Below are 15,511 nucleotides of genomic sequence, written 5' to 3'. Positions count from 1 at the left end.
TTTTTATATTAGTTTCAAAAATAACGGAAGTAAAAGATATATTTGTTTTACATCGGTTCTAAAAACAATCGACATAAAAAGTACTATTTTTTATATCAGTTCTAAAAATAACCATCACAAAAGTACTATTTTTTACATCTATTTTAAAGACAATCGATGTAGAAAGTACTTTTTGCATCCGTTCTTAAAACAATATTGAGTAAAAAATTATGCAATTTTTCATCACCTTTATTTACTATCATAAACTTATAGTTATATAAGTTTTAACATAAAATCTATTTCACATAACTTTTCAATATCTATCCAAAATAGACCCTCAAAAGGGGTTTGCACAATTTTTTTTTTCAAATTTTCAATATTTTCTCTATTTTTTTAATTTTATCTTACTTTTTACATCAGTTATTTTTATAATTGATATTAAAAAAAAATTCTATTTTCAAAAATATTACCGTGCATTATATTAAATTAGTTACTAATTAAGAAATATAAAAGTATATTATAGTAAACTTTTTTGTACCAGTGCCATCCGAATTAAATTATTTAATCCTTTTTCCATCTTATTTAAAAGCAAAGAAACAAATACCATTAGGAACTAGTTTGTAAAATATTTTTCATATAGAAACTATTATATAATTTTTTCAGATAAAGACTAAAATCAAAGGCAAATTAGGTATGGAGACCGAAATTAAAATTTAACCAATAAAAAGCTAAACTTAAACAGATTTTTAATATTATAGATCTAGACCTTCTTGAAACCAAGTTAGATAATAGAATAAAGTATACAAAATAATCACAGCAGAAAAGGTAACAAAATAATCCACTTTGGAAACAACGATTCGCGTTATTTTATTTCACCAATTGAATACAGCAAAGAAGGAGAACAACAAATCAACGAAACATATCGCGAATTACGAGGTGATACAGGAAGCACAAAACAATTTGCAGTTCAACCAAAAAGAAATACAAAGAAGAAAACGACAATCCAAAAACATAGTTAAGTAGTTAAGGCTACAAGGAACATATGTCAAGGCATGAAGCGGCAATGTCGAGTTACATGCTCAAACGTTGGAATCAAAAGCTGCCATATATAACACACAAGTGAGGCCATGCATTGGTGCAAGACATCATTCACATACATACATTTTGCATTCACAGTAATTTAGCAAGTAAAGCATGGCTTCCCCTGCCCCCAAATTCCCCACCTTTATGTTGCTCTGCGTTGTCCTCGTCCTGTTCTCTACATGGGGTACAATTACAACTAACTAAATGATTGCTCTTTTTTACTATTTAATTATAAGAAACTATTGTCAATATTTTTATAGTTTAAATTATTAATAAACAAAGAATCACTTTAAAATCCATTAATTGGTTAATTGTTTTTATACTCTTATTTATTGTGAAGTTTGTGTTGATGAGACATATATCCACTCATTACCTGTATAACTAATTAGTTATAGACATTGTTTTCCTTGACACATGCAGAGGTACAAGCAGAACCTTGTCGATGTCGTAGCAAGACATGGTCTGGTACTTGTTGAAACTCTAATGGCTGTAAAGATCAATGCATCAGTCAGGAAAACGCTATATTCGGGGGTTGCCACCAAGATGGCTTTGGTTTTGCGTGTTTCTGTTACTACCACTGCGGAACTCAACCATGCTAATTCTTCAACCATGTTTCACCAACGTCACCTTTTATGTTTGCAATATAATAATTGAAGCAATGTGTTATCGGTTTAATAAATTATTGCTTTCTAAAAATATGATAATGTTTTGTTTTATTTCTAAAAATTTTATTTAGTTTTAATCCCTAAATAAAATGACATGGTTTTAGTTTCTCACTCAGAACTAAATTTATGTTATTTTTATAATTTTCGGACTAAAATTTAATAAAATTATATATTGTTAAAAATCAATAATTTTTGTCTCTAATACGTCTCTGGCTGATGTTGATGTTTTACTCTAAACTTGATCAATAAACCTTGAAAATTTTCGTGAATTATAATATTTCCAATACATGCGTTGCTTTTAACAACCGTGACATTATGTCATATTATGTCGTACGCTCTCTTGTTAATTGTTTATTGTGGCAAATTGTAATATTCAACGACGCTTTGAAACCACAATAAAGACAAATTGTTATATCTCAATATGTACACGATATGGAAGGCATTTGACAACTGCTGATGCCTTGTGTGTGTTTTATCGTTAGTAATTGTTATGTTTAAGAGCTTACGTTAATCTCTGGTTTCACGCAAAGAGATTTCTTTCTAACTAATTAAAATTTTATTTAATTGTCATGCGCTCAGACGCAAATTTTTATTTTAGTATTTGATTAAATCAAGTTTAGTATTTAAACTTATTCATTATTATTCAACTATACAAGTACTAGTACTGTACATGTAATACCTTAATTTAATTTTTTAAAATAAATAAATTTTGCAATAAGTAAGAATATTAAAAATAAATTTCATTCAAGTGATTCCCAATACATAGTTTCAGTGAAATATTTCAAAATAAAAGTGAATTACAAATTTTGAATTAAGTAATTGCTACATGACTAATTCATATACATTAGTTTTCAAAACAATTTTCTATGTCCTATAGCAGTTTCATCCATCCCTTCACCGAGTTCGGTACTGATCATCTTGGTCACCTAAAAAAAAATAAACGTAAGCGTGAGTAGTCTACACTATCATACACAAGTACATAGACTCACCTTGCACGTTCACAAATTTACTAACATAATTTAGATTATGCATCAAACAGGCACAAGATTAATGCATTTCAACATTTCATTCCTAATTCACATATAGATACGCTCACTGCACCATCAAACAATTAACATACAACACCCACGTGCGCTCACTGCACGCTAGTCACGCTCACTATAGTACTATGATTATAGATTCCTGATACTCTCAATCTCAGGGACTTACTCAGTTCACACTATGGATGTTCACTAGCTCCCAATCTACAGATACAACGTGTGCATTACTGAGTCCCCCAAGCAAAGGTGTTACTCAAAGGTTGAGTCAGGAGGAGAGTGTGTGGCATGTGGTGCACCCATGCTCATTGTTGGTGTCACCACCACACTCTCTTCTCCAAGGTATTTCTACCACCCCATCTTCCATACCCCCAGTGTATTACTGAATTATTCATAGTTTTCCAACATATTCAAACACAATCATATTCAACATGTCATTCACACGAATTGTCGCCCATTTCATATTATTCAACATCAACCAATGACATGCCTACACACACATTCACCCACATTCACATTCATCTTATGATATTTACTTTCACACATGGCACGTATGCCTACATTCAATCTCATTAAATTTAACATCAAGTTTCCATAAAACTCTACCATCATCATGTCACTTTATCACACATAATATCAACCAATGTCTAATATGTCACGTCCAACACAAAATATCCATCAAACACATATGTTCCTACATTCTATCTCAATCACATTGTCACATATAGCAAAACAAAAGAATTTTCAACAAAAATGAGATAGGGTAAAGTTCCCCTTACCTCAGATCGAAGACCCAACATGAAATCAACAGTAAAAATGCTCCCCACACAAATTTTTGTCCTAGACACATGAAAAATCCATGAGAAACTGAGAAACCCAAGAAGAAGGATGAAAACTGAAACCTTAACTCTTAGAACACTTCTCCAAGCGCCCGAAACACAAGTCCAACCTTCAATTTAACTCACAAACGGCTTTGGAGGCAGTTTGATCGGTGAAATAAGGTTGAGAAAAGAGGAATGGGAAATGAATTTCCTAGACCCTAAACCCTTCAAGTACCCCCTATGAATCGTGACACTCTCATTACAATGAGACACATCTCGCTACAACGAGGAGCCTCTCACTGTAGCGATGAGCCTCTCACTGCAGCGAGAATGCAACAGAATAACGCTCTTCACCCAGGACCTTCTCGCTACAATAAGAATGCCCCCTACAATACATACTTAGCCTATTTCTTAGTCCAATTCCAATCACACTCAATCTTCAATATACAACCAACATTCACATCATTAAACATATACACATATACTCACATCATCTTATATATATCAATTGCACATCATCATACAAACCAAATACACATTCATATAGCAACTCACGTATTTACTAATAATTAAAATATTATTACAAAATCTAGGGTGTTATAGTACACATCACGTAGCAGTTTCAATTAAAGACACAATATTTTAAAAATAATTATAGTTTAAGGATAAACACTCCAGCATTTGACTATAAGTCGGTTAAGAGTGATATAACTTAAGTTGTACAAAGATTCTAGACCTATATATAAGCGTAGAGTATGTTCATCTCTAAACAAAACATAAGACGACAAAGACATTAGCCTGTCGTCCATCTCCATCTCACCTGAGCGAGATGTCGTCCAGAGAGTAGGGTATTTTTCCTGTGGGGCCTGTGTGAGATCTCAGCTCGCTTGGGTGATATCACTCTTGCCTGAGCGAGGTGATAGTTGGGCAAAATTTATCCTATCTTGCTTGAGCAAAATTACCCTGAAATAAGATGTTTATAGTCGTTCAGTCTCACTTGAGCGATATTTCTTGCACCAACTTCTCATAAAACTCTTCATAATTCACTCTTAAACCCATCCTAATATAATTTAACATTATATAACTCATCACTTTCTAAGTAATGAAAAAGAGGATGCTACATAAATTACAAATCAAATCAAATTTATATAACTTATATATTTTAAAATAATAACATATTTCTAGATTTAAAATAAAATGACATAATTTTAAATTTTAAAAAATCAATTTTTATCTATAAAGATCAATTGTAATGCACGTTAAAGAAAGTCTTTTAGAGGATCATAATGCTCTCTACCAAGTCTAAAATATTTTAAATAGTTTCATACAGATATTTTGAGTTCTATAATATTATTAACTAATAATTTATTTTTCACGTTAAATATAAATGTTTAAATAGGTCTTTTCATACAATTATTTTGAGTTTTATAATATTTTATTTATTTATTTACTAATCAATTGATTCTAATGTTAAATATGAGTTAAACCATAATACTTAACCTTTTCTAAAATGTTTAAAGTTTTATTTTCAATTTAACTATTTTTAAGTGATAATTCTTATTAATTCAAGAATGAATAGATTTAACATGTAAAAGTATATTAATAAATACAATAATTTCTTTAGGACCAACAATAATTAATTAAAATTTTTAAAACTACTATATATTATTGCAAAAGATTGTACTATTTGCAATATGACTTAGATAGAAACATATGTAAAGATAATATTTCAAACAATTTCTCCTTAAACCAATTTTAGTTATGAGTTTACGTCATATACTACAAAACTTATATAATGTCAAGTTTATCTTTTTAAAAAAAATGGGGTAAGGGAAGAAGCAAAGAAATTTTTGCCATATGATGCTATTTTTATTTATCTTTAGTTAAATAAAATTTTCATTTGTTGATTTTAGAATAAGAAAAGAAAAGATAAGCGAATCAAAGTTAAGAATGTAGGGCATGAAAAAGAATACTACTTAGTTATAAATTTAAAGAAACATCAATAGTTATACTTTCTTACTTACGATATTTTACTTTAGATATTAAAATATTAAAACATAAGTTATTTACTAAATCCTTCAAATTTTATATAATCAATAATCATGATGATGTGAAAATAAATAAATATATAAATAAATATAATTAAACTCTCATTTACGTTTCTGAAAAATAAAAAAATATCAGGTTAGTCCCTAACTTTCATCTCTGACACCCTATTAATAGACAATAATAGAATGCTAGCATATCACGTTAAGTGACATGTGTCATTCATTACATGACATTAAACAAGTCACATGATTACAATGGCAGAGACACTTTAACTTAACAAAAACCACTAAAACATGATTCCCTTAAACAACTAGCACAACAAAAAAAATCACTTGTGACAGTTAAATTTAATGATTAACAACTACCTCTAAATATTTTTCAGAGGTTATGAAATAGACATTAAAATTGGCAATGCAAATCTAAATTTGTAGCAATTTTGAACCACTGCTAAATTTTTAAATTTGCAGGAATTATTTAGTGGCAGTTTTAAACTGCTGCTAAAATTTGAAATTCAAATGTCAAATTGCACATGGTTGTGCTTTGTTTTTGGCATTGCAGTGCGCTATTATTTGTTTCCATACTTTTTTTCCGTTCTTATTTTATAATCAATTCTTTCTTTTGCTATTTAGGTTCACATTCCATTTATTTTTTAATATCACAACATATATATTATATAATTTATAGTGTAGAGTCATTAAAGAAGAATCACTTTTGGAGGAAGTTAAAATGATAGTAGAAGATTATTGAGGTTGTCACGATTAGAGAAGACACTTTGATGGTGGTGGCGATGGTGGCAATGACAAAGAGGATGGTGGAGGAGATGAATGGTAGCTTTGAGTGGGTGATGGAGAATGGGGAGAGGAGTGATGTTTCTTATATTTTGTTATCTTAAACTGACGCTAAATCTCGCATTTTTTGCAGCAGTTACACAAAACCACCACTAAATCCTACATTTTTTGTGGCAATTATTCAAAATCGTCGCTAAATTTCATAAATTTTATGACAGTTACACAAAACAGCCTTTAAATCCTACATTTTTTTGTAGTGATTACTAAAATTAACGTTAAATGTTACTTTTAAAATGTTTTAGTGGACATTATTGTTAACTGCCGCTAATGAATCGAGACTAAATGACGCTTTTTTTTTTTTTTTGTATTGTAGAAGCATAGAAAATAGATTTCATGCTTGTTAATGAGTTGTTTGAAGTATTATGTTGATATCTTAGGTATCTCCTTTTATTCTTTTGAATTTGATATTCTCTTTAGACATTATTGTTTTACTCACCAACTCCTTGTCTCGTCTTTACTTATTTATTTATATTTCTATCTATCACCCATAATAGTTGGCTTAAACAAGAAAATATATTTATCAATAATTTAAAAATAGAATAAAACAATGTAACTTATATACATAACTTATATTTTACAAAGAAGTCGTAAAATAAATTTTTTATAACATTAAAGACTAAAATAATAATTTTTACGATTAATTTAATCTTTTGTAACTTGAATTGTAGCAGCGATGTATATTCCTTTCATAAATACACTTAAAATATTTAAAAGTATTCCCTGTAGTGGCTATCCTTTTGTTCATTGTCCTTTGAACAGTTAGATCATATAAGGCGGGATAAACGAATTTTTTGCTTAAAATATTTGTTTAGACGAATTTAAGTATGCAACTCAACCTTGTTCATAAAACATGCGTGCTACTCCTACGAATTTAAGAATGTAACTTATATACATAACATATTTTTACCATTTGAAATTTTTTTAATTGAAATAGTAAATTATTGATAAATTATTATTTTGCCATTTTATTTGTAGAATTTTAACCAATTTGTTATTAGAAATTGTTACATACCCTGAACTTATGTTTCTCTCGATTTTATTATAAAAAATGATGACGATACAACTTGATAAAATAAGTTAAATCATAAAATAAAATTTTAGAAAAGAGCAAAGAATAGGTAAAATCAATAAAAAAGTTTAAAAGAAGCACAAACAGAAGGCCGGACATATTGACCAGCACGACCATGCTCCATTATATTATTTTATATTGTAATTTCAGATTCTTTAACAAATGCAAGTATTTTAGTGACATGGCCCAACATTTCTGCAAACTACTAACTAGAAATCAGAAACAAGAATGGCAAATCCAGAACTGTCAAATACTCCTCAAAACTGTCATTTATGACTTGGGCAGGCTAACAACAAGAATAATCAAATTGAAAAATTGTATGCTGTCTTTAACATTTAACAAATAAGTAACAACACTACTGAATAATCAAAAAGGAAACTGGATGTGCTTATTCCTTCACAAGTTTGACATCTGGATTTCTCACGGTTTTGAGCCACATGGCAGCAATGATTCTCGAGGAAATGTTCCAGTGGAAAGCGTTAGTTTTAATCTCACAACAAGCCTCTGGCAACCATTTCATGAAGAAGTTTCTCGGCTGTATCATTCTCATCTCTTTCAAAGAGAGCACAGATAATTGTTTCAAAAGTTATAGCATCAGGACTGCAACCGATTGTCTTCCATTTTTGACACAATGGTTCATCAACCTTGCCTTCTTTACAAAGCCCATTGATCATAGCATTGTATGCTGCCACATTTAGACGATAGCCATTATTCAATAAATCCTGAAAAACCTCCTGTGAATCCTCAAGTCTTCCGCCTTTGCATAGTCCATCAATAATTATTGTGTATGTGTGTACATCTGGATGAATGCCCCTGTCTATGACATTATTGAATAATGCAATTGCCTGATCTAGATGATGGTTTTTGAATAATGCGTCTATTAGGGAACTGTAGGTAAGTTACTGTATTTGGAAGGGAACTGTAGGTAAGTTACTGTATTTGGAACCATACCGTTGCAATGCATGTCTTTGAAGAGAACCATGGTTTCATCCACCGTTTTAATCTTGCATAATCCACTGATCAGTGTGATATAGCTGTGTAGACCAGGGGTTACTCCATCTCGAATCATGTTGTTAAATACACATTTCGCATTCTTTACTTCATTAACAATGCAATAGCCCTTTGTTAAAGTATTATAAGTAACAACATCAGGTTTCACCCATCTTTTATCATTACAGCTAACACAATCTGAAGGTTACTGTGTGTTCGGCTGATAATCCAATCTGAAGATCTTGGCCAATACCCCGAAAAAGCTAAGGTCATGTGAAGCAGGCATAAACAATTGATGTGAATTCTAAACGTAAAAATGTCTGGCGGAATTCCCTTGAATACCAAACGATGAATAAGCGAAAGAACAGTGGTAATGCTTAGTCTTGACAAGAGACCCCAAAATCTTGTTAAATTGACGAATGGATGGTTAAGGACGAGTATTGAGCATGCGATTGAACGAGGCAACGGCATCATCAACATCAACGTGGTGAATGAATCGGGTTTGGAGTGAGGACGAAGGAAAGCAGAGAAGAAAAGGAGGAAACTTTGGAACAGAGAGCCGAAAGGAAGAGCTTAACCTTGAGAATGACATTCGGAATATCAAAGTCTGAGTGTCTCCCCTTCTTTAGGATTCCCAGAAGATGTTTTGTGGTTTGGTTTTGGAGTGACTGGGGAAAGAATCATGAATGGTAGTGTGTGCAAGGTTTTGCCTGTTATTTTTAGATTAATCGATTTTTTGTAATCTTTAGGATTTAATATCTTTATCTCACCCTTGGAATAATGTTAGATAGTTAATTTTAGATTCACAAATAATAATAGAGTTATTAATTTAGTTAGAAAAATTATTAATATTTTTTTTATTTTTAGATCTTAGAATAATTTATTTAACGAAAGTATAAAATATTTTTTAAATTTACTGGAAACACAATAAGTGTTCTGTATAGATTATTTAAATTATGAATGATATTAAGTAAGATTTTACGGATTTTTTTAGATTAAATTAAAAGAAAAAAAGATAATAATAAAAAAAAATTATACACATACATATATAAATTTGTATCAATTATGTTTATAGTAGTTACTCACAATTTATTAATTAAAATATGTATTTTTATAAATTAATAAAGTATAAATATTATAAAAAATATAAAATATTTTTAAAAACTTTAAATAACATCATAAGTTCTTTTATATTGAAAATTTTTACATCATTTATTAATTTTTCCTTTCTTATATTTTTTTATTAAAGTATTAAAAAATTAATCATGTTTAATATTATATATTAGATACTAAAAAAAATTGACTTAGCTATAATTAGTTTTTTTCTCTAATTTCAAGGGTATTAGAATTAAGTTTTGTGGTTGTTAATGACTTAAATTGTATATGTTATTAATTTTTTGGATGATAATATAATCTCAATGCATTAAATTCTAAAGTTATTTTAATTTTAAAAGTTTATATATTAATGTTAGAAATTACAATAATTTATATTTGACTATGATTTAGGTGTGCAAGTATCTTGTAGAAATAAATTTCGCATAAATTTAGATTTGTACAGTAAAACATTACTATAATATAGGCAATTATAAGATTTATGCATTTAAAATATTAATTTTACATTATAATTTTATTAAATTATTCAAATAATTCAAAAGTAATTTTAAAATTTTCTATAATCTATTGTAATAAGTTATTTTTTGTGTATCATGTAAAAAAAATCTAGTTCCTTTATTTAAAAAATATACAAGTGAAAATCTCAATATTCTATGTTATTAACTTATACAAAAGAAATTGGTAACAAAAAATACTTTCTATTATATCTTTTATATCATGAAAATTAGTATTTATGACTCTAACCATATTCAAAAAAATGATAAAAAAATAAAATAAAGTAGAGTTAAATATAAAAAACGAAAATGAATATAATAATAAAAATAATAATAGAATAAATATTTTTTCCTATTTCACTTTGAATATATTTTAAAATATATATATTTTTATGTCAATCATGAATTTATTTAATTATATTAGCTTCATTCAATGACATAAGAATAGTAAATGTTTTTTCTATTAAAATTAAAAAATAATTTTTGAGATTTGCTTTCTTAATAAATATATTGTATGTAATATTATAAAATAACTATTTATGTGTGAGATTAATATTTATTTCTCATGATATAAATATTTATATTATTATATATGCAATCATTTATTTGAGTAATATAAATATTTATATAAATTTTTTAATCTCTTATTTTGCATAAAAGTAAAATTTTAAAAACAAAAAAATATAAATTGAAATATATAATAATATCACTTAAAACAAAAATATTTTCTCATCTAATGAATAAACATTAGGATTATCTAAATGTGTGTGATAGATTTTTTTTTTCATAAATTCAAAGTTACCTATTTAGTTAAATTAAATAATTGATGCAAAACTTATATTATCAATTACATTTTTTATGTTATTCAGTTTAATTTTCATTTCTTATATTCAAAATTAAACAAACTCATTAATATAAATTCATATTAATTTTTCTATTCTATTGTTATATAAATATTAAATATTATTTTAAAATAAATTTATTTTTTTTAATTTGAGTTTATTTAATTTATAATTTATATATACCAAGTTATAATTTATAATTAAAATTAATATTTTTAACATTTTTTATATTATTAAATCTTTAACTTTTTACTTAATGAGTATTCTCTATTAAATTTAAAAATTATATATATTTCTAAAAGACTCAATTAATTATCATATTTAACATATTAGAAGATCATATACCAATTTTATTAATAAATTTATATATTAAAAATGAAAAAGAATACTATTACATAGTTTATTATAAAATTTAAAAAATATTAAAAAAATATTTATTACTTAATATTCAGTTTATGATTTAGATATTACTATAAATTTATATAAAAACATTTGCGTGAAATAAAACCTTAAAAATTTAATAATAATTTCAATTTTATTAACTCTCTTTTTTCTTTCTTTTTCTTTTTTCTTTGGACTGTCAAACAAAATTTTAAAAATTATTTCGACAACAAAATAAAAATTATTCATTCTAAAAACGACATTAGTGATTAACTAGTACACGATAAGTTTTTTCATAAACTTGAGACTATCTAATTATTATATAATTATTAATGTTAAAAAATTGATTCAAATCATTTTAATGTGATAAACCAATTTTAAAAAATTTGAAATTGAATAAATCAATAATTAAAAAATATATTTTTAATGGAACTCAATTCAATTTTTAGTTTTGGAATTCAAAATAAACTAAACTGAACTACAAAATTCATATATTTTTTCTATTCTATTATTATATAAACATTATCTTATAATATATTATACTGAATATATTTATTTTTTAAAATTAAGTTTATTTTATTTGTAATTTAGTCTAAATTTATACTTTTAGAGAGATTTAATTATTTTAACATTGTTTTAAATTTATTAAATATTTTTATTTTTATTTAATATGTTTCATTTCTTGAATAAAAAATTATATTTAATAAAAGATTGAATTTATATTTTCATTAATTAAATTTTATTTGTTTACTAACCAAAAAGTGTAGATAGAATGACTTATAAAATGAGGTAAATATTGAAGCAATTTATCCGATTCAAACCAATAAAGATTTAATTAGTTTAATTTAATTTTTTTATAGGTAAAATATATATTATTACAGAAAGTTTAAGGAGAACTTAAAATTCAAATACATAAAGAAAAAAAAATCAACACTTACCTAGAAATATAACAAAACAAAAACATACTCATGCTAAGTTAAGGCAGATACAATTTTTTGGGTTTAAATACCAATTAGTTAACAAAATAGTTTTTCCCTTATTAATAAGTAATAGTTAAATTCAATCTTTAAATCTATTCAAATTAAAATGCACATTTATTTCTTAATTGATTCTAACTTTTTACCTTAGAACTGATTTAAATTAATTGCAAACACCTTGTATAATTATTTAGAAAGTTGTTTAAAATTTATTAAACTAAAACTTGATTCAATGTATTGTTGTGTGCATGACACATGTGAGTTGTGCAAATAATTATATAAATAAAGTTATTACTTAAAAAATTTATAATATTTTAATCTTTGTGTAATATAATATTTTTTTTATAATTTAAATATTTAATTTTTGTTCTGCAAATTGTAAAACATGTGTAAAATTAATTATTAACAAAACTTCATTTTGGTCCCCTAGAGAGTTTATGTCTAGCATTTTACTCCCGAAAATATTAAAAATGTCACGTTAATTTTTTACTTCCATCTCTGTCAGGCACTTAAGTCCCTACACTCAGACGTTGTTGATAGATGATAATAGAATGCTGACATGCCACGTTAAGTAACATGTGTCATTGATTATGTGACAAAACAACGCTTCTGTGTCACGTTAATGACACATGTGATTGATTACATGACAAAAATGACGTTATGTATGGTATAGTATATGTTTTTCTTTCATTTTAGTCCTTGAGATTATAACTTGTCGAGCATTTTATAGTTTCTATGATTGTCACCGACTGACATTTTAGTTCCTTAAAATTGTTATCAACAGATATTTTAGTCTTTGAGATTGTCACTGACGAACATTTTAGTCTTTAAGATTGTCACTGACGAACATTTTAGTCCTTGATAAAGAGAAAGAGGAAAAAGGTGTAGAAGTTCTATTGAAAGATCTAGTGAAGGAGATGATAGAGAGGGTTCATGTGGAGTTGCATTTGCAAGATGGTTGATGGCTTTGCAAGAAGGGGAAGGGATGGGAAGAGGGATTGAGGAGAGGAGAAGAAGAAGAGAAAGCAAGAGTTAGCATATGTATTCCTCCAAAGAATACTCTTTTATTGATGAGGTGTAGATTTGATCCTATCAAAGCGACAACTTTGACTAATTGCTTTCGGGGAATCACCCGTTCACAAAGATAAATAATAAGAAAAACAAGATGTATAAGAAGAGGAAGAATAGGAGGGTCAGAAAGAGGAAGAAAAAGGAAGTAGTAACAAAGATAACACATTAAAATGAATTAAGATGAAGAGCAAGAAGGAGAAGAAAAAGAAGTTGGTATACAAACCAAAGATGATAGCATTTGTAAAGGAGAACCAATAGAAACTAGTTTTGTGGCCATTGAAGAAAAAGAGTTTGTAATCACATTCCCACAAAAAGAAGAAAAATAAAAAGAAGAAACTAAAGAGGATATGAAGGAAAGCTACGAAGATGAAAGTAAAATAAACTCAAAAAACAACTAGTTATAATCTTAGGGACTAAAATACTCGTTGGTGATAATATCAAGGACTAAAATGCCTAACGGGTTATAATTTCAAAGACTAAAATAAAATGAAAACATATATTATACCACATACAATGTCGTTTTTGCCACGTAATCAATTACATATGTCACTTAACATGACATGTCATCATTTTGTTACTATCTATTAACGGCGTTTGGGGTATAGGAACTAAAATGTCCGATGAAGATAGAAATCAAGGACTAACATAATATTTTTTATTTTTCAGAGACTAAAATGTTATATGCAAACTCTCTTAAAAACCACAATGAGAATTTAGTCATATATATATATATATATATATATATATATATATATATATATCTCAATTATTTTAATTAAATATAATTGTTTTAATCTTTTATAGATAAACTTGTACAACGCAACAATGGTCATCTAGTTTAATATATATAATAACTAGAGTAAGGTATTGGAACAAATAAAATAAAATAACGAGAGAAGAATAAAATCTTAGAATTATATCTAAAAGTCCAAATTTACAATATCTACATATCCACGTGTAATGCTAAGTCCTGTCACTTTTTTCTATCAATTCAAAAATAAGTTTGAGTAAGTAATCCTTAAAAATATTATTATTATTAATTTAGTTTTACTATCTATAAAATTCAAAAACCTATCATTGAATGTTTTATTTTTATGTATAATTATTTATTTTTTAAATAATTAGTCCTGTTAATATATAATTATTGATCTTTCAAAGACTAAAATTGAATAAAATCACTATAAAAGTTTTATTTGATTTTAGTTTCTGAACACAAAAAAGTACATTATTTTAGTTTTTAGCATGTAATAAAATCATATTATTTTTGTTAAATGTAGTACTAAAATTGGTTAAAAAATTTTAAAGACTAAAACTAAAAATGATAATATATTTAGGGACTAATTACTTGAGCTTTTAAAATATGCACCCTTATATATTTTATATAAAATGTTAATATATTAAATAAAAGAGAAGAATAATGATTAAGGATGTTTTAATTAATATATTATTTAATTCTTAAAAAATTAATTTAGTATTAAAATATTTAAAAATTAAAGTGATAATAAAAATTTTCTTCAAAAAATTTGGCAACAAATTTTTTTAAAAAAAATATGTGAGTACCCATATAGTTTTGAAGGGTGCAATTAAAGGTATATTTTTAATATTTTTGTTCAGTGTTATCTCATTAAATGTCAATATAAAATAGTTATTTATAGATCTATGCAATTCCTTTTTCCTTTGTCTTTCTCTCTGTTGTAACTCTATTTATTTTTCGGTAGATGACATTATATAAGTCTACTCGAGAAAAGTTACTAACACTTATGTTAATACATTGTTCGATTTATTAGAGAAAACACTTGTCTCATAAATTGACTTCTTTTAAATATTGCTTTACTTTTAAAAAAATGACCGAATACAAAAAATATTTTAAAAAATTATTTTGAAGAGTACGATAATAATTCTTCTAAAATCTACAAAATTTAGACTCAATCATGCAAATACAAATAATTATGATCAATTTAGCACTTGACATATATGAATATGTACCATGATAAATTGTGCTACCATGAATAACTATGAAGTAATAAACAACCATAAAATTTTGGTAATATGGATATTGCTTAATTTTAAACTTTTTTTTTTTCTCTTTACA

The 15,511-nt window shown here is 26.5% G+C and overlaps 1 protein-coding gene across 1 annotated transcript; it reads right to left on the bottom strand.

Annotated features, from left to right (window-relative positions):
* Positions 1-8,042: 8,042 nt before the first annotated feature.
* Positions 8,043-8,620, bottom strand: LOC113850744 (pentatricopeptide repeat-containing protein At1g05670, mitochondrial-like). Its single transcript, XM_027481293.1, has 2 exons — positions 8,503-8,620; positions 8,043-8,401 (listed from the first exon to the last, which is right to left on the bottom strand). Exons 1-2 carry the CDS (start codon positions 8,618-8,620, stop codon positions 8,043-8,045), a joined length of 477 nt encoding a protein of 158 aa, XP_027337094.1.
* Between the last annotated feature and the right edge of the window lie 6,891 nt (positions 8,621-15,511).

The sequence above is a fragment of the Abrus precatorius genome, unplaced genomic scaffold (assembly GCF_003935025.1).
Source record: "Abrus precatorius isolate BTA unplaced genomic scaffold, Abrus_2018 Scaffold9, whole genome shotgun sequence".
Taxonomy (NCBI): Eukaryota; Viridiplantae; Streptophyta; class Magnoliopsida; order Fabales; family Fabaceae; genus Abrus; species Abrus precatorius.
This window is presented reverse-complemented; position numbering and strand designations above follow the sequence as displayed.